Source organism: Pleurodeles waltl, chromosome 10 (genome assembly GCF_031143425.1).
Source record: "Pleurodeles waltl isolate 20211129_DDA chromosome 10, aPleWal1.hap1.20221129, whole genome shotgun sequence".
Classification (NCBI taxonomy): domain Eukaryota; kingdom Metazoa; phylum Chordata; class Amphibia; order Caudata; family Salamandridae; genus Pleurodeles; species Pleurodeles waltl.
In genome coordinates, this window is record NC_090449.1 from 933,173,860 (window position 1) to 933,195,318 (window position 21,459).

Genomic DNA, 21,459 nt, shown 5'->3' on the forward strand with positions numbered 1-21,459 from the left:
GGGCCTGCCAGCATTTAATTCTTTATTCATGAGGTCAATCACAGGTTCCTGCCGTGGATGCAGTAGTTCATGGACCCTTCCGACACAGCTTCTCTCTTGTGGTATGCTTCTCCTTTCTCACTAGCTTCGCAGTCAGGGGTCCTACTTTGAATTTATGAACACCTGAACACAGAAAAAAAGCTTGTGAAATGCATATTACAAGTACTTGGTCAGTATGCAGAAGCATTCTCTTCTGCTATGCTTGGTGTAATGGATATTGATGCAAATTTAAGAGCCCTGTTCATGAAGTGAATCATCTGGGGACGTGAGGGGGAGGTGGGGGGGGGAGGTGAGGGAGAGGTGGGAGGGGGGTGGGGGGGACCTAGCCCTACAGAGAATGTTTGCCCACAAATGGAACTTCTGGAGACATTCTGTTAGTAGAGGGGAATATCTGTTGTCAGAAGGTAAGTAAGGTCCAGGGAAAGGAGAATGAACATGAATGTATCATTCCTTCACCTTACTTATAGCAAAGCATCTCATCCCTTAATTAAGGGAATAAATATCAGGCCCAATGTTCTCATGCCCGTTTACATGCTATCAACATAACCCAGTTATAGGACCACCTATTGGGCTCATTCTGTTTATTTGAATTCGGGAGGCCAATTATGGAGGCATCAAGATTGTTCATGTTGCCAAATTCTTTGTTCCCTTAAATGTGAGATGAGTATGGTAATTGAAAGTGTTTTACAAATGTTTGTTAACACTATGTCGTCTATTTTTCCCTCTTCCTGCTGGTGCAGGGCAGGTTTACTATTGAACATAGGGTGCTGAAATTGGGAGCCACTGAAAATACATAATAGGGACAATGAAAATGTCGACTTGTTCCCTTGGCTGGCAATCCCCGGGCGGACAGTGATAAGCTCTTAAACCGGTACAAGGCTGTCATGCCCAGGGCTCACATGGCGTCCCAAAGCACATCTTGTGTAATGATCCTCCTGTCCGAAGGGCAACACGTTTAGAAGACCGCTCTTCAGAGACATTGTGAAATATGGTATATTTCTAGATTCTTGGAGAGTGTGACAGTTGTACGACCGAAACAAGCCTCTCCGCGCTAGTTGTGGGCGTGTACCTCTGTTGGACGCTGCGGGGAAAATCTTTATATTTGCTTACTGGAATGAAAAACTGCAGCTGAATAACCCATTGAAAATATCTCATACCAGAGGCTCGGACAATTCTTTGCCCATCCACCATCCAATGCCTGATGGAAAGATACTGCGGGACTGGTAAAGGGCCCTCTAAATGATGTTTTGGGGTTTTCTACGCCATTTTATCAGGTGGACGGACCGTAGGGGAAATTGGCTGTATGTGGGATCCCAAATGGTTTACACCTGATTCCCCGGGAACCCCGCAGGAGTATCCGTGTCAGAACGACAGGGGCGGATAAATGCACAGCCAGAATTATCTGTCGTAGGGCTGCATTTGGGCACTCCTTCTTTTTTCTCTTTATATAGTGGGCATGTAAATAATAGGTAATGCCTGGACGTCTCACCCTAAAATAAGTGATCAACCAATACAAAGGCATACGCTGATTACATTTTTGTAGGATCAAACGTGAGTCAGTTTGCATAGTGCATTATTGGCACAAGAAAGCTATTGTAGTAAAACACACAAAACAATCTGGACAAGACGAAATAGTCATTTTCAAACGTGGAAGGAAATAATGTTCTCTTAATCGGTTTCTGTATAAGGATAACATACAGACCACACCTGCATACAGGTACTGGGGTGTACTATTTAGGTACTTTATGGACTGGTCGATTCACATTGCAGAGAGGCTGAGAGTGTTTCTCGTGGCTCAGAAAGCGTTTTGCACAGACCGAGGTGCAAGATGTTGATGTTCTCATGAACGTCCATCCTGCAAGGATTTCACCAATCCTCCCTCTTGCCATAAGAGAGATTGCTGGCCTTTAACACAATAAAAGAAAAGATCCGGCAAAGGTTACTTAAACAACACCAGAGTAAACCTGTTCAAGCGCTGGGATTATTGCCGAGTTGGACTAGCATCCAGTATGGGTAACATGCAACTATACTGGGGATATCGTACAGCTCTGATACTGCTTTTGGCAAAGAGAAGGGTGGCCGTGGCTTGTCTTCGAAGACCACCCCTTCTTCCGTGGGACTGTGAAACAGACATGATCCCTTTCACGAGAGGATATAAACATGCAACTCTCCAGCCTCTTTCGGCACTGTCGAGGTGCACGCAGTGTCCTCTTACCATATATCCAGCAGATAACATAATGGACTAGCTGACGTCTATAAATGCGTTTTTTGTTGACGGGAATCCTGCATTTTAAATCTGCCTGATAGAGCAGGGGGCTGCACGTCCTATTGTTATCAATTATTTCAAACATACATAGAGTGGGATGTGGCTGTACCCAGAGCTGTCTTATTCCTTCTTCCGGAAAGTGCATCCTTTGGAATGGTCGAGGGACCATTTTTCATCTGAAAAGTGCCCTTAATGTTCACACTGTTTGTCATATCCAGTTCCTTCTCTCCTATACGCAATCGGTGCCGAAAACAACGCTTTTTACTCCTTTTTGTCCTGGCATTAGCAAAGTGAGTAGTGGAGGCTTTAAGGTGATAAGCGTTTTTGTTCATACATCGCATATAAGCTATAATTGTGGATGCCTCAGATTACATGCTTTGACACTATAAATCCAGACCTATTGGCCTTGTCAGTGCCTGTTAATTCGTGCTATTATTGTTCAAGAAGGCCTAGAGATGGGTGATATGGTACTCCTAGGGTGACTATTGTTCAAGAAGGCCTAGGCATGGGTGATGTGGTACTCCAAAGGCAACTGTATTGTCTCCGCCAGCGTTGTTCTGTTTCATTGAGTTATACTTCACCGAACACAATAAATAAATAAAAGTACACGGGGAATGTGGCATGCTCTGGTTATGGCTCCATCAGCTTCCATGCAATGCATTGGATAGGCAATTGACACGTAGGCAACTAACATGTGTGCAATTAGGAATATACACCTGAAGTGAAATTAGCATCAAAGTTGGATTCAGTACGTCATTATTTTTAAAAATGATATGAATTGGTACGAAAATAATATATTACTACAATAGTTTCGACTCCCGTGACATGTCATCAAAGTTATCTTAAATGAAAAACAAACTAAAAGAACTGAGGAGATTTTGCCTTAATTTTAGTTTAGTGAGTCTCTCAATTATTGAATAAAAAGAATAAGCAAAACCTGTTGCGAGAAAATAGAATTACTCCAAATAACAGTTTTGGATTGTGTATTTCTATATGGCCAATGCAGACATAATTATCCACATAATAAATTAAAATATGTTTAAACAAGTAGAAGTAGAAATATTAAAGGGGTATTACAAGAGCACTATTAATTGTCAAATATTGAATTGTGTTATGATTTGTACAATATTTGAAAAATGCATGTATTGCTTTTATGCTTGTGGGGTAAAACCCCATAACTAATTTAAATTAAATATTAACTTTAGATCTGCTTTTTCTAATGCAGACAAGGCAAGCTTTAGTATTGAATCAATGTGAGCTCTGTCACTGCCGCCTCAGTGAAGAGTACAATGTCCATGCTGCCTTGTGCTGATCTGCTTCCACACCAGAAATGGCCAAGGCAAAGAGAATGACATTGTATTAATTTGGAAAAACTGTATGCAAGTAATTGTTCTGGAGACCACTGTTCCAAAAGCATATATTGTGAGCTCCTCTGGCCTCTTGGGGCTGATTTCAATTCCAACTTAAGTCTAAAAATGACAAAGCCTGATGGTTCATTATGTACTTGCAGTGCTGTGATGAAATTCTTCCTTCGTTAGTGTACTTTTGACTTACTTTGACAATGCTATCTTGATGATAATCCACCATAAGCACCCAAGGCCTGGAAGTGGGAGTGTACAGGTCTAATGTCTGCAGAGCTGCAAATTAGCCCCATGTGTGTGTTCTGGTCTGGACATTTATCTGCAGTCCAAATCCGGGTCTTCCACTGCCCATATCAGGGTGACCATTTCCTGAGGCCACTATGTCTCCCCACACTGGACTATGTGGTAGGCAAGTGTCTTCAAGAAGCTACTGCGTTCTCAGGAGAAAAAACCCGAGGTGCCAAAAACCCTCATCGCTGTATGAAGACTTCAAAGTAATGAAGAAAACCAGGAATCAGGAATCCAGCAATGGAATCCTTGTGGAGTGAAGAGTCAAGATGACCAAGTAGAGGGTGTGTGGACACAAGCAAAGGAACTCATCTTTGTTGCAATTCACCTGCATCTCAAAATTGAAGTCCTTACATAGCAAAAGAACAAAAAAAAATGACATCAATCCCATCACATGGCAGAAACCATAATGGATCGGGGAAATCAAGAAGAAATAAAGAAAGAGACAGCCTTGATGGAAAAAGAAAATAAAATACATTGAAAACCTTAAGTGGACTAACCTAGGTGAATGAGTTTCACAGCCTGAAGCTGAGGGCTTCTTGTGGCATTTTATAACACAGGGGAACCAAAGAACCACACAACATACCAGGACCTAAGACCCAGGACCCAGATGGCTGAGATGCCGTGACCCCAACAGTGTGACACCTTTAGCTGGTTATGACTTTTTTAGTTGAAATAACTTTTTTTTACTGGGAGTTGCCAGCTACTACTTATGGGGCCATATTACATAGATGGAGCACTTCCCCTGTTTTCATCATGGCGCATCTTTAATAGGTGCCTCGTGCGCAAACAGGGAAAGCGTGCCATATTACCGTCAATGTGCTACCTCCAGGGCAGCTGTGAACTCATGCTGCCCCAGGATAACACTTTATAGTGAAATACGAAGTGACTGCTTCAAACCCACTCTGTTTCACTGTACAGGTGGCAGCCCGCCTGCACTTTAAAGAGAGGGAGCGAGATCCCCTTGTAAGCAGGTGCAGTGAGGGACTGCACCTGCCTGCAAAAGGATGTCTGGGGGGTCGATGGGACCCCCTTTCTTCCCTCCAGAGGATTGTCTTTAGGAGGGGCACTGAAAATGTGCCATCTTTTATTGGTGCACTTTCAGTGCCCCTCCTAAAGGCATGTTTGCCTCTGCGTCATCGTCCATAATATGACGTGGACGCAGAGGCAAAGTGATTCCCTCATTTACATAGAGTCACACCTCCATGCAAATGAGGGTACACCCTCTAATGATAGCCCTACCTGCACTGCCCGCGCTTACAAGGCCCTGGCTAGGGTGGGACTATGTCCCCGATCATTCTCTGCATCCAGGAGGGACCAAATTGAAGCAGTGTGCTATTAAAGCTCAGGACTGTACTGTGGCACGGGACGCCCCCGGGCGCATGCACAGGTGCAGACTGGGGCGAGAGTGGGCCCATCCTCACCCGGAGGAGGCTGGGCTAGGCCGCCCCCGTTGATTCCACTTTCTGGTGACTCCTTAAGGGGTTGTGCAGTTTAATATTATTATTATTACAATTAGTTTTTTCACTCTTTCAGTGCCCTACTCTATGATGGTGAAGCATAAGGCCCAACTACAGCAAAGGCTGGAGCAAACTCAGCCACCTTGGATGGCTATATTAGTAAGGTAGTGGGCACTTTAAGTAAAGAGATTGAACAAGCGGACCAGGGCCTATCTGTCACTATTGCATTGGCCTCCCGGCTACCATCATCTCCCGGTATAACCTTACAGATTTGAACTGAGCCCACCCCTTTAACTGCATTGGACACCCTGTCAGGGTAAGCCACACATGTTTTGTATACAGTGTCTCCTGCAGTTGCTACCTTTGCTGACCGTTGGCCAGGATAACAGTTTGCTGCCAACATCACTTTATAACCCTCATAATCCCCCTTTGTGTTTGCCCCCCTTCCAGCCAAACACATAAGATGCCAGGAGGGCAAGGAAATTGATCCCAACATTAGACTCTCAAACGGGTACCAAATTTGCCACTAGCTCAGCCTTTACTACTATACCTTCAGCTGGGGACATGAACATTCCAGGGAAGACTCTTGGATAGCGTGAAGGGGCTGATGGAAAGTTTACTTTTACCTATCGCCGAACGACTGAGGGAGATTGAAGATCTTCTGCAAAATTTCAAGAGCTTGTACTCTGCTGGCCTAGATGGTCAATCCCCTCAATCAGTGTCCATTCAACCAGTTTTTGAAAGAGCTGCAAGTTGCCAAACCCACCTTTTAATTGCACTAAAGACAATATTGCTCCTGGGCTGTGTGATATAGGAGGGTCTCCCATTGTAGAAAAGAAGTCTACCCGGATCAGCTAGCCCCAGCCCCAATGAACTGCTTCTGAAAGCCTGGTGAGGAACCTAAGCATTAAGCGATCATCTGAACTCTCTTCCAGCGCACCCCACACAAGCCTTAGGAAACAGGAGTAGAAATGGTGATGAAGACCTCACCAACTCAGTGACCATTCATCTGCCTCCTGCCTGTTGCCTGTATGTGGCAGTAATGGTCAACGTTCCTCCTCTGACCACTGGTACAACTGAAACCCCTGTCCAGTTAAAGAATAAAGTTCTACATTGGCTTCAATCTAAGTTTATATTTCTGATTGCTAAAGCTGGCCAAATTTTGTTGACAAGAGGAGTAGGATGAATTGGTCCACCTAGGAATGCGTTTAAGGAGGACTGTATTATTGTTAACTTCAAGTAACCCAGGTTTGTGGGAGAGTCTTTGTCAAGATCGGTGTTGCTTACTCCAACTGGTGGGAACATCAAGTTCTTTCCCTTGGGCTATTTTTATCGCCATCTGTGTTGAGCCTTAAAGTTGCCCATTAACTGATCATCTGAACAGCTATTTACTGCCTATCATCCACCCCACTTTCCTTTGTCTAATAGGTGTCAGGTTCTGATCACTTTGCAGGAGAGAGATTGACTTTATACTGCCAATTAACTTTCTCCTTCCTTACAGAATGGGCAGCTGTGTGGACAAATTGATTGACCAGGATATATGGCTGCTAAGCATTGACCTCACATTTATGACCACACCCACAGTCCCACCAGTCAACTATGTATGCCAAGTCAGACACACTTAGGCCCCTATTTATACTTTTTTAGCGCCGCATTTGTGCCACTTTTTGATGCAAAATCGGCACAAACGTACAAAATACAATTGTATTTTGTAAGTTTGCGCCGTTTTTGCATCAAAAAGCAGCGCAAATGCGGCGCTAAAAAAGTATAAATATGGGCCTTAGTCCCCCTGATCCAACTCCCAAAGTAAATCATTGGGTTTATGAAGAAGGACACAATATTTCTACCTGGTTTTGAAACAACAGGGGCAGTCCCACTGGCCTAGAACCAAGGGCAGTCAAACCATCTGGAAGCAACAGAGGTCCCAGGAGACAGAATACGTCTGTACCACAATTATACAAAAGAAAAACAGTCCCCACAAGAAGAATGACAAGAAATTGAAATTATTATTTGAATATTTGTCAAAAAGTATATTACAATACATTTTACAGGCAAACAATTTGTGCTCAACATATTACACTAAGCTATCACATACAAACAAAATACAGTGTTAACATAAACAAAAACAATGGCTGGGGGTTTTTGATCTTGATAGAACCTATTGCAACCAATGCTTCTTCCCCAATTTGCCAATGATGAGTCACCTACGTTTCCACCCTTACAATTTACTGGGTCATCAACAGGACAGAAAAGGTTCTCATCAGACACAGCATACATGCTGATGACTACTGAATAAAACACCTAACCACCAGATTAAGTGTCACAAGGGAATTCTTCTTGCAAATTATGATTGAAGCACTTGTAGTGTAGGCATCTTTTAAGACTGAAAGACCAATAGGTCTAAGGGACAGGATCAATTATATTTCTCTTTAGTTAAATTCAGAAACCAACAATTCAAATTAAGCTCAAACAGACAAAAAGGAAAATTCAGGGCAATAACAATCACTAAATTACACAATTCAATTTCGACACTGCCTGTATGCTGACAGTGAATGCGACCGTGGTTCCCCCGTAGAGAATTGAATAGTGTAATTTGGTAATCGTTATTGCCCTAAATTTCATTTCTGTCTGTTTTGTCTGAATTTAGTCTTTTTGTCAATAACTTCTGGTAACTATAAGTAACTATAACTCAAGGCCCTCCATGCAGATTGATATTATCAATCATGTCAAAGAAGATGTCATGAGTGATGTAATAGCTAGGGTAATTAGCAGTGCACGGTGAGGCATATGTGAAGGGGGCACATGGATTCCCTCCCAGGCCAATTTTGGCACCAGGGACCCCACCGCCTGGGGCCCAGCACATCTTTTAGGGGGAGGGGGCAAAGGTGCACCCTCCCTGAACTGCTTTTGGTCCCAGTGGCCCCATTCCCCAGGGCCTACAACATATTTAAGGGGGAGCGAAGCATGAGGCCTCCCCAGGCCGATTTTGGCCCTGTGGACCCCATCCCCCGGGGCCCAGCTGCATATCTGAAGGAGCGGGCACTGGGCCCAGAAACTTCCCAGAGAGTTTTGGGGTGATCCATTAAGCAAGGGCCAAGAAAAAGAGGGCGGCCTGAAACACAATTTGCCCATGCAATTTCCAGGGGAATGTTTTAACAGTGCTATAGCCAAAATGGCTGAACAGAATTACTACAAATTTGGAAAAAAGCTAGTGTTTTACCCAGAAAGCCGACTTTCTGTGATTTTCTGTAAACCTGTTCAGTAGGTTTTCAAGGTTGGGTTCCTGGGACTCTTGCTGGAGTCCTGAGCGTGCCCACCTTCAGATAACAGAACAATCTGATTGGCCGAGGGGGCTTTTTACCCATTGTCCATCTTGCTCCGATGGGATTGAGAAGCTCCTGTGAGTTCAGTGGAAGCTCGTGCTCTGATTGGCAAGCTGCAACATGAAGAGAAAATTGCAGCCATCATTACAGGACACAAGGACTTGAAAATGAAAAAAAGGGTATAAGAATTCATGGAAGGGGTACCCTGACACCCTGTACCTCTTAAACTGGGGTAACCCAGAGGGACCACTCCGGGGCCAAATTAAGAAGTTTTTTGGGTTGCTGCGATTCTGCTGTACTCTTGCTGTCCTCAAGCCAGACGCTGCAGCCAACCATACGCCGCGCATGGCCAAAGGGCAAGTGTGTTGAGGGGTCGGCCAGCTGCAAGGGGGTTGGGCAGAGGGCATTGTAACAGGCCAGCCAATGTGGCCAACATTGGTATTTTTATGGATATATGCCAGATGTTGCCTTATGGAAAGCTTACACTCAGTACAATGGGCTTAGGTTTGTTACTGTGACAAGCCAGTGAAAAAGGTTATATGCTTGATTGTTTATTAAGAAAAGTTATTAGAAAGGCAGTAGAGCTGACATATTATCAGTGAGAGGCATATGTTAAAGTCAATAGTCACTTAATGGTAGTTTGTTATTACCCTAAATTGAAGCTTACAAGTATTTGTTTGTTAATTGGAATCTCATAGAGTACCTTAGCTGTCAAGGGATTTGGTGTTCGTTACCCCCTCTGACAAACCATGAGTATAGAAAATTTGCACTGTGAAAAGTCTTGATAAACCTTGTTGGAAGAGATGCTATTTTGCTTTGCCTACTGTAATTTTGTATACAGTTACATTTTTATGACTGTATGTCTTGTCAGAAAGTTTATTCTCAGTACAATAGGACAGAGTTGGTTATGGTGACAAGCCCATAATAACAGCTATAGGCTTGATTGATATGCAGGGAAATGCAGTGCCACATGCCTTAGGTCTTGCCTGTTTATTATGAAAAATGATTACAAAGGCAATAGGTCTGGACTTTTTGTTGTGCAATGCACATAATAAAGCCTGTAGGCCTCTAACAGTGTATTGTTGTCACATTATGTTACAGACCGTAGAAAGGTATTTAATTACATGTTATCCAACAGATTACCATTATAGGCAAGGGAACTTATATTGGTCACCCACTCCGAGAAACCCAGGGAGTACATTTCCACTGTGATGAATGTTATTAGGCCCTATTGAGAAGGGCTGTATATGGCTTTGCCAACTGTAATTTTGTAGACTTTTGTTATTTTATACATGTATGCCTGAAGGTTTCAACTTCTGCGCATTGCAGTAGGCCTTTGTTGTATAGTGCCAGGCTATCGGTAAAGGGCAAAGTCTTTATCAGTTCACAGGGAAAAGTTTTGTCAGATTCCTTAGATATGATTTGTTTATAAAAAAAAAAAGTAATGACAAAGTGAGTAGGCCTTACTACGACTTACTACTACTAGAGGGTGAATGGAATGATGAATTAGAGGAATGATGAATGAGAACATGAGTGCAAGCAGGAGTGACAGAACATGTATGTTGACTTACTGAATGTCTACACCCATCAGTGACACAAAAGGCATCTTCATTCGTAAGCCAGACCTATTAGCATTGCCAATGCTCATTTTAAATTTTAAGTAGGAATAGTGCCAAGAAGCAGAAAGTGCCAATAATAGTCACTGGTCGCGGTAGGCCAGGACTTAGCTACAATTTAAGGCTGACTGTGATTGACCATGGGTCAGATACACTAACCAGGTTTGTCCTGATCAAAGACTTTACCTTCTGACTTACTCCTTTAAGTCTCAGCCCACCACAGTAGTACACTTCGAAAGCCCCCCAGGACCTCATGAAAGGCACTTCTAGACTCACAGAGTATTAGGCAGAGGCCAACAGCAGGGTCTAGTCAAGATCCAGTTGTGACTGGTCAGCTGGGCAGTTGCACAAAAGGCCTCTTATAGCTTGTTGCATCCCTGAAGTCACACCAGCTGGCCCTTGGAGTCCTCTTCTTGCCCTGGGTACAAACGGGAAGGTCCTCTCAGGTAACACACAGCAAGTCCAGTCCTCTTCTGATCTTACACCGGTCCAGGAAGTGTTCTGAAGTTGGTGCTTGGAGATGCCATATTTATGCCTGGAATCAGTTAGTGGGTGGCAATACCCCCTGGGCAGGACCTTACCAATAGGGTAAAAGTTCCAGTGGTCAACCCCACTCCCTTTGGGGATTTTCAAGATAGCAAACGTCTTCTGTCATACTGAACGTCTGAGGGCTCTAGGGTTCTGAGGGCTGAGTGTGTTTATGAGGAGTGGCCCCTCACATCTAGCACCAAACTCCAGTTTCACACAGCCACTGTACCCACAGCTACTCCAGAGTCAAAAGTCTGGTAGGACAAATGCAGGATTCCTCAGCAAACATACAGTGGATACACATGAATTGTCTTGGTAGCCTGTTATCAAGCTCGCCTCAAGCATTTTATGTGAACACATAAGCCATCAATCAGGATTCAACACTTAAACAGGATTTGACACTGCATTGTCAAAAAGGATGCACAGGACCCCCAGTTTTCTGGTATGCTCAAATGAGTCATCCCTGCCCATTGAGATTGACCTTGCGATCACAGTGATCTATTGTGTAGCTCCTGGGAGGCATTTCACATTTTTCTAAACACCTATTCAAATACTAATTTCTGGCTGGGAGAAATTTGGGAGCAAATGCAAATTAGCATCCAAGAGCATCAGGCTGGGAAAAGGTAACTAGGACAGCTAGGCCTGCCACAGTGAAAAATAGCTTTTGACTGCTAGTCACTGCTAATTCACAAGATTTCACTGTGTCATTTTTAGCGTCATTTTTAACGCCTGCCTTAGGCAGGCATTAAAGTGACGCTGTCATTGTATTCAGTAGGCTTCCCTTGACTATGGTGGATTAGCACCATATTTTTTGGTGCTAATCCACCAAAGCGCCACAGTATCGTCCACATTTTTGACATTATTGGCCTAACATGCACCATGGTGCGCCGTATTGTAAATACAGCGCACACTTGGTGTTGTTAGGGTGGCGCAGTGGGGTGCAAGAAAGGTGGTGCATCATCTATGACGCACCACTTTTTTGTAAATATGCCCAAAAGACACGCAGGCTATCACAGTTGTGGGATTTCACCAGCTCTGAAAAATATCTCCAATGACTGGTACAGGCACCTTCATGCACCTCTGGCAGCAATGAAACAATGTCACTAGCAGCCTAAGTTTGTTACTGGACCCGAAGCGGTCTGCATTTTACTTTCATTACATCAAGAGCAAATAATTATTCACTCTAGGTACACTAAAATAGACCACAAAACAAGGGGGATGTAGTGTAGCTGTGGAGCCCATAAAGGAGAGCCACCACTGATACAGGGACACCTATCTATCAAACCAATCCATCCACTCAGTCATCCATCCTTTCACTTATCCATCCCCCTTTCATCCATCCATTCAATCATCCATCCTTAAACACAACCATCTTTTCGCTCCTTCATCCATACTTTCACTCCATCCATTTAACCTTCTATTCATCCATCCATCCTTTCACTCGTTCTACCAGCCACCCATCCTTTCTCACATCATTCATCAACTAATCCTTTCACTCCATCCATCCATCCACACTCCATTTCAATTGTACAACTTCCCAGCCTTCCACTCTTCCATTCTTATGTCCATCCTTTCACTCATTCATCCATGCATCTATACATCCATCCATCTATCCATCCACCCACCCATCCCTCCTTTCACTCACTCACCCACTCAGGTTAATTATGAACCCTTGTCTGCTGAGCTGCAGACAGAAGAGGCCCATCAAGAACCTCATCTCACTGTAGCTGCTAAAGGGGAGGGGTTGACCATACCCCTGATGCAAACAGAAGCTTAACTGCACACTTACCTCTTAGTCCACTAGTGCAATTGTTGTCCGCAGCTGGTTACTTCTCTCTCTTGTGCCTCTATTTTCAAGATAAGGGGCATTCTGTCATGCTCAGCTCCATAGCGTTTTTTCAAAGTGAAACCAAATGGAGTATTAAACATGTGTTACTACCAGGAGAGCAGCCCCCTGCATCCCTCATACAGCCTGCCCCTCTGTGATGACCAACAGATTGTTGCCACCTACTTCCTCCTTGTCTCATCGGCCTGTCCCATCCCCAGCCATTGAAGTGGATGGAGTTTTGCTAACTCCTCCAAGGGCCACTGTTTATGCAACCATATCAATTGCATTTTAATTCAACACTCCCTCTCCTGTGAAGACACTGCTGTAGCTTGTACCTGCAGGTCTAAGAAAACCTCACCTGGTTTTCACTTGTGCTGTAGGGCATCTGCAAAGTTCACTAGCGTTCACCCAGGAGATTCAGCATGCTGTTTCAGAGCAGTGATTTATTTTCAGCTGCTCTGTGTTTATTTCCCAGTTCTTGCCTCTTCCCAGAGGGTGGAGGGCTTTTGCCTATGAACACCAGTTGCCACCACAAAGTTCTACAGCCAGCAAACATATGGGGTCGAGCAAAACTCAAAAACGATCTGAGATGGCTACGCAGAAAATTAGAATTTCCTATTTCCTACAAAGCACATATTACAAAGGTGCCAAGTTTCTATTGAGTTCCACAGACATAGAACATCACTAACACCATGTCTATTTGTAACAGCACCCATGGCCCTGATAAAGTGAGTGGAGGGATTACTGGGGACTGATTACCTTGGCCATATGCATGGCATGGCCCCTTCACCACCTCAAACTCTGCAGAGAATTGGCTGAAAATAAGAAGACCTGACCTTCATAAACATGGATGCCCACATCTCGGAGTGCAGTGCCCTTGGGTTTTTTAGTTCTTCCCTAAGATCAGAACACCAGGGGCGGAAGGAGCGTCGCCCCATTGGCTGAGCCAGAAGCAGCAGTGCAGGGAGGGTTAGTGCTAGGCCACGGGAGATGTGAGTGGGGAGAAGGGGAGAGTGCACCTAAGTGTGCATGTGTGTTTGGCTGGCCGTCTCAGACGGAGGCAAGGTGAGTGTGTTTTTTTTTAGCTTTTTACCACGTCTCCATCAACCCAACCCTTCCCTTGAGTTATGCAATGGCCGCCGCACAATATGTAGAGATCAAGGCTTTCATCCAAACAGATCTGGGGCTCAAGAAGTCAGGCCCTTCTGTTTGTCCCGATTCTACAGCACCTCAAATCACACTGCAAAGTGCTCTGTCCAGCTGCGTGGAGGAAATTGATCTAGTTGCTAAGGGACAAATGTACGACCCTTATTTTTGCGACTTGCGATTTGCAATTTTTTTGTGAATCGCAAATTGCGAGTTGAAAAACAAAATGTACAACAATCGCAAGCACATTGTTTGCGATTCCCTAATGGGTTGCAAGGGACCTGCCTCATTAATATTCATGAGGAAGGTTGCAATTTGCGACTCATTTGGGAATGGCAGCGCTCACAGGGGTGGTAGCCAGCTGGGGCCAGCAGATCACCATGTCTATGATTGCTTTTTAAATAAAGCAGTTTTTTAAATGCATCCCGTTTTCCTTAAAGGAAAGCTGGAAATTTAGCATATCACTAAGGGGCTGAAACTTCCTTTGTTATAGACTCCTTTTATCAACTGTTTGATGAAAGAGAATGCGCTCATATCCAGGGGTGGCTCCTCTGCTATGGTGGAGGAGCGTGTCCCCCCCCCGCCAGCAGCTGCAAACTTTTACAAATAAAACGATAATAAACAATGTTTATTATTGTTTTATTTTTAAAGGGGTGGGTCCATGGGGGTTGACAGGCATGGAGAGGGAGTGCGCATGTATGTTTGGCTGGTCATCCCAGGCCAGCCAAGCACACATGTGCACAGGGCTCACTCCAACCCGGCACTGTGTTGCCGAGTTGGAGAGAGCAGGCAGAGGCTCCCACTCTGCCTCCGAGCACCCAGTCAGGGCGCTCCAGCCAGCCATAACGCTGCTCTGAGCAGCGTCAGGATTGGCCGCAGGGCAGGCTGGGACCCTGTGCCTGCAATGCGGCGGAGAGCGGTGGTGCACTCAAGGTATGTTTTATTTTTTATTTTTGTTTTGTTCCCCCCCACCTCTGCCCCGCCATTTTGCCTAGTAACCAGCAGCGCCTGCTCATAACGCATACATCTCTGCTATAGAGAAGTATAGTAGTTTCCAATAAGTGAATGTAATTAATTGTCCATAAGATATCTGAATTATACCCCTGTTTTATTTCGTAAACTGCATAAAAGAGCAGTTTGGTTAGTTTTTTTTATCCTGAATGATTAGTGCACAGATAAAACGAGTCTTACTATAGTTCAGTTCAGTGTTATTTGTATGTTCCTTTATATACCAATTGTTTTTAGCAAATGTTTGTAAAGTAGCTATATGTATTAGTCCTTGTACTCCAGGTATTATACGATTTCTATATGTGTTCAATACATTTGTAAAATAACTTTATATTTGTGTACAGGGTGATCAGGGAGAGAAAGGATCTCGGGGATCTGTTGGCCCCCCAGGACCACAAGGACCTTCGGGGAATAAGGTACGCGCTTTTTTATTAACTTTTACGTGCCTCTATGATGCGCTATGTTGTCTATTGTTAATGACATTTTACTCAGAGCTGTAGGGTGCATTCGTTTCAACTGATTCATACATTATACTGGTAATACAAGGTGAGGCCCATTCAATAAGTGTCACCATCTTCGTCAAGGGAGATTCCAACCAGAGGCGTTTTTATCGGTGTAGCTAATAGTTTCTTAGCTGTGCGTGCAAAGGATGTCTAAATAGCACGAGACTGCCCTTGCATCATTTAAAGTGTTTTGCCACACTTAAGAGCAAGTTTCACTGAATTTTACAATATCATAGATGCCATAACGCTAATGGCTTCCTAGCTGAGCGCTCAAAGGATGTCTAGATAGCATGTGAGACTGTCCTTCCATCATTTAAAAAAAAAAATATGTTATATATACATTTCTGTGCGTGTGCGTATGTGTGCATATATATATATATATATATATATATATCTCCTGGGCATGCCTTTCTGAAGTCATGCTGCGGTGCCTGGGTCATTATTCTCACTATCCATATGGTTTTACACCAGTAAACTCGAGAATCTGTAAGTCCCCTAGGGTTGATCCCACTTTATCATATCCATTGAAGTTCCTAACAGATCTAGTTGAGTATTCTTGTAGTTGGATACACCCCATAGGTACCCCCAACCTGTATGAGACTGGCTATTGTCCCCTCACACCAGGCTCTTGGGTGACTTGCGGTGGTGGCCCTGCTTTTAGCTATTGACCTTACTGCTTGCACCCCTGGTAGGGAGGTGACCAACTGCCTCTCCTCTATAATGGTCTATCTATCCAGTCCATTATAACTGGGCCTTTTGCTTATTCAGTGTTTGGGGTATGTGTGTGTAGTGTATTGGATATGTCTGTGCAGAATGTGTATGTGTGCGTGTGTGTCTGTGTGCACGCATGCCAGAGTTCAAAACTGATGATGGGTCTCCTTTATCCATAATGAAGGAAACAGTCTGCATGTCTCTTTTGGAAGGGCTTCCTCCCTGAAACTGGAGTTACCTGATGGTGGGAGCTGTCTCCTCTTCCCTTTTATAGTATACAGTTTGCCCTGCTTGATGAAACCACACTCTTTTTTTCTTTCCTTTCATATGGTGTATGTTGCTTAGCAGTCGGAGTCCTTTGGCTGCATTACTCTGCCAAGTATTCACCTCTCGGCCTGCACATGTCTAAGTGTTCTGACCTGTTGCCACCGGCACAAAGAACTAGTGGAAATCTGAAAGGAGGAATATTTTGAACTTTAAAAACAGCAACAATTTGCTAGGCCCAGGCTTTGCACCTGCACCTGCAAAGTGAAATTAATACCAGTGAATTCCGAACTTTGAGATTACCGTAGACATCCCTACTGATCAGGCCTTTGCAAAGGATAGAATGTTTACTGGTTGCTCTCCTTCCACTCACAGTGGAAAAGGATGGAGTGCTGGAAAAAACGTGTTACCGCAGCTACAGTGTGAGACGAGAAGCTGGAGTGCCTTGCAAGTAGAAGAACTGATCTTCGACTGCGTAGGAGACCTGCACAAAGCCCAGCTGATAAATGGATCTGCAAGCAGGAAACCTCAATCAACCAATGCACATTGCAGCCACAAGATTTTTGTAACACCATCTCATCTCGATAAAAACAAAGACCAAAACTAACCCTGGATGTGGATCTTAAATTATGGATCTGCAGATATGCTTAACACGTCATCTCTGGTGAGCCGTCATTGTCTGTGACCTACACTTCACCGTAGGGTGCTCATATTTGGCTTGTTTCCAGTACTATAGGACATTGAAGTTCTTCCTTCACAATCCTGTCTTGGGGTTGGGTTTGGTTGACTGAGCTGGTCCTCCAGATTCTGAAACCATTGAACCATCTGGCTAGCACTTACTCTACAGCAACTATTGTTTGGTTGGATCCTAGTCCTAAAAAACAGTTTGCACGCATCTACTAGATATCAAGGGCCATATTTATACTTTTTGACGCTAAACTGCGCTAACGCAGTTTAGCGTCAAAAAAATTAGCGCCGTCTAACGCCATTCTGAAGCGCCATGCGGACGCCGTATTTATAGAATGACGTTAGCCGGCGTTAGCCGACCGGCGCTGCCTGGTGTGCGTGAAAAAAAACCACGCACACCAGGCAGCGCCGGCGTAGGGGAAAATGGCGTATGGGCGTCTCAAAATGGGGCAAGTCAGGTTGAGTCCAAAAAATCGCCTTAACCTGATTTGCGCCATTTTTTTACGACGCCCATCCCCCATTAACATGACTCCTGTCTTAGCAAAGACAGGAGTCATGCCCCCTTGCCCAATGGCCATGCCCAGGGGACTTCTGTCCCCTGGGCATGGTCATTGGGCATAGTGGCATGTAGGGGGGCACAAATCAGGCCCCCCTATGCCACAAAAAAAAATATAAAAAATACTTACCTGAACTTACCTTTTCTTCCCTGGGGTGGGTCCCTCCATCCTTGGGTGTCCTCCTGGGGTGGGCAAGGGTGGCAGGGGGTGTCCCTGGGGGCAGGGGAGGGCACCTCTGGGCTCATTCTGAGCCCACAGGTCCCTTAACGCCTGCCCTGACCCAGGCGTTAAATTCAGGCGCAAATGCGGGGTTTTTTGCCCCGCCCACTCCCGGGCGTCATTTTTGCCCGGGAGTATAAATACCACGCACATGCCTGGGAGCCATTTTTTTAGACGGGAACGCCTACCTTGCATCTCATTAACGCAAGGAAGGTGTTCACGCCAAAAAATGACGCTAACTCCATGAACTTTGGCGCTAGACGCGTCTAACGCCAAAGTATAAATATGGAGTTAGTTTTGCGTCAAATTTGCGTCGAAAAAAACGACGCAATTTCGGTGCAAACGGAGTATAAATATGCCCCCAAATACCATAGTCCTGGTGCCACTTGGAGCAGGGCATCTTGTTTCTTGACACTAAAAATTTCCATTTGCCTGAGTAGGGTACCCATTTGTGTTTTGCCGGTGGACGTTTGGGTGAAGGGATCTTTGAACCATTATGACTATGATCATTTTGAGAATGGAACCAGAGATTATTGAAAACAAGGGCCATATGTATGATAACAATCTTGCTACATTGTATTCCTTTGTCTGTCACCTCTGTTCTAAATTTTGAAACTGTAGTAAAAACCAATTAATCGCAAAGGTAGTCCAGTGCTCCTAGCACTCCCCCGTAGAATAATATTGGCCGTAAAGCTCAATGTTATTTAATACATTGTGCTTAGCATGCAATTGCAAAAAAACATGATGGGTCAGATTTCATTTCTGGAAATTGCCACCAGCTTCTGGCTCATATCTAAAAGCCACACCTGTGTGGAGTTAAGTATAGTAAGGGTATACAGTTCTCTATATGCACTCTCCTTTATATTATTCTGGCTAACGATATTTTGTCACAATATTTTGTCAAGTTGCTATTAAAGCCTCAATATACAGATAGTAAGCTGATGCAAGGGAATCTGGAAGTAACACACCATGATTAAATTGGTAGCAGATTTTAACACATGGCAACTATGCTTAGTATCGTAAAGATAAAAGCTCCCGTGTAATTATGGGAAAATGGAAGTGAACGCTTGGTGAAGGGAATCTTTAGAGAAGGATACAAAGTCGAGCATGATAACACAGTAACTGAGAAATCAATCTTCCCACACCGACCGCATGGTTTGAACTGGTTATATATATCTCCCTGGCCGTGTTCATATAAAAAACGTTTTGCAAGTCTGCTGTGCCCAGACTACTACTGTAGAGTCTCTCGTTGGGCTTATGATCGTTTTCTCAACAATTTATTGTGGATCGGTTCCACCTAAACTTTGAGGTCCAGTTTGATATTAAAAATATTTTGTATTTGACAGTCCGTCAAACCCTTCAGAAGAGGATCTTCTCTGCTGTGCCTTTGTTGAATTGTGAATGGTCCTGGGTTATGTTCAATATCCTGGGCTGGAAGTAGTTATCTCATGCTTCAGATCTGATGTAAGCCTGCCCTACACGCTAGAGAGAGACCCATGCTTTGTGTCACTGACAGACTACCAGGGCAGTATTGCAATGGATGCAAAGACTCTTACAACCATAGGTTGTGAAATGTGCCATTCGTCTGAAGTGGCCATAAACCATCATCATTGCAGCCACCATTAATGACACACTCTTGGAAACCAAAACGTTTTGGCTGCAGTGCATACTTATGACTCCTAAGAAAGTGGTCAACTGCATTTTCATGTATAAACACAACCTTATTCGTCTCAGGGTTCATCTTCTGCAAGTTGGAATGAAATCCCTAGGAAATCACTGTGGTACGAAGAAGAAAGCAGTCACGATTTTAGGATTGTGCGGAGATCTGGGTATTACCACCATTTCGGTGCCACTTTCCCATAGCTGTTTTACGGCTTCATATGGCTCAAATTCTGTGGAAGGTCATTAATTAAAACATGGTGGATTTGGGGCTGATGGAGGGACTGACGGGGGTTGGTCTGGGCATTGGGAGTTTAGATGCTTATAAATTACATCATCTAAATGTGTCCTTCATTTGCTATTGAGAGTAGCTCTAGTAAGGTATGTATTTCAGTGGGAGAATAAAATATATTGCACACAGCCCTTAGCTAGTTATTGGCGGCCTTTTAAAAAGGTAAATATCTTTGCAATTGTAAATACTCGATAAGAAGGGTTAATCCTTACCCAGACGAAAGTGAGTTCTGTTGTTAAGATGTTTGTGCCAATACTCAGTAGCGATATCAAGTATTTGTTTTCCGTTTCACTGACTGTACAATCTATTTTGGGAATCTCCATGTAGGTGTCATAACAAACTAAAACTGAGATGTACCAACATGTATTATTATTCCTGGAGATGTAGTGCATCACTCAACTTTGCAGTAACATTTTTGCATGCTAATACACTTCTAGCAATACATGTTTTGTTAATTCTTTGGTTATTTGTTGCTGAAATGGAAGCTTGTATTGTTGGACTTGATCCTCTCAACCAGGTCATCCCAAACTTTTTTCTTTAACCCTCCTGTTTTCTGAAACCCGTTTTTGTTGGATGGCAGGGCGCTAGTTACTTCACTGTTGCTAACCAGTGCTAAAGTTCTTGTGCTCTCTCCTTTAAACAGGGTGACATTTTTTTACACCCAATTGGCACATTTAATTTACTTACAAATGTCTATTAAAGTGTGACTACATGTTTCCAGGGCCTGGTTGTGCCACCCACTGAAATAGCCCTTTCAACGCGTCTCAGGCCTTGCAGCCTGTGTGTGCAGTTTTAAACTGCCATTTCCACCCGGCTAAATAAACCTTTTGCCGGGCGAAAACCTTCCTTTTTAATACATATAGGTCACCCCTACAGTAGCCTGTGAACAGCATAGAGAGCAGGTTGCAGTGATGGTATTTTACCAATTCAAAGCTATAATACTATGCCTGGAGTGGTAAAAGGCTGTTGTAATTTTACAGCTTGGCATGGATGGCACTAGCCAATACTCTTAAAGACATTGCTGTAAAAATGGCACAAGACTTTGCCACTTTCTAGCTCGACATCAATTACACTGCTCTTATCCTAGGCCTAAAAACAAAACAAAAAAAATGGCAGCCCACCATTTTTTAAATTAAATAATTGGGAAGGGGGTGTGAATAGGGTCTCCCACCCACAAATCCGTTTTGGGCTCCAGGGACCCCATCCCATGGTGCCTGGCATGTTAAGGGGAGGCAGGCACACAGCCCTCCTCCCTGAGCCTTGTTCGGCCCAGAGACTCTATTCCCTAGGGCCAAATTGTAAAAAAACAGGAGGGGTATGTGCCCCACCACCGAGCTGTTGAAGGTCCCAAGGACTCAATCTCGGGGCTGATTTCTTTAAAAAGAAGGAAAGGGGGCTCCGCGGCCCCCTCCCAAGCCTCTTAAGGGCCTAGAGATCCAATCCCCAAGTGCCCAATTGCTTAAAAAAAAAGAAGCAGGCCGCGGGCCCCCTCCCAGAGTCAATTTAAGCCCTGGGGACTCCATCCCCCAGGGGTGAAATAAAGCTAAAGGGAGGGGGCCGAGTGGCCCCTCTCTAAGCCTTTATAGGCCCTGAGGGCCCCATCCCCTGGGGCCTGCTCACTTACTGTGTCCTGGGGAGCCTACCCCTGTGACACACTAGTTTCCCTGCCCGCACCAGTGTGGGCAGAGAAACATGTTTGCACCC

At 44.3% G+C, this 21,459-nt stretch overlaps 1 protein-coding gene across 1 annotated transcript in view; it reads left to right on the forward strand.

Moving 5' to 3' along the window:
- The window catches only part of COL28A1 (collagen type XXVIII alpha 1 chain), a 407,146-nt gene that overhangs the window by 243,803 nt on the left and 141,884 nt on the right, over window positions 1-21,459 (forward strand). Inside the window, exon 21 of the mRNA XM_069211728.1 lies at window positions 15,208-15,279. Within this exon, the coding sequence (XP_069067829.1) occupies window positions 15,208-15,279 (72 nt within the window). The remainder of the gene's footprint in view (window positions 1-15,207; window positions 15,280-21,459) is intronic.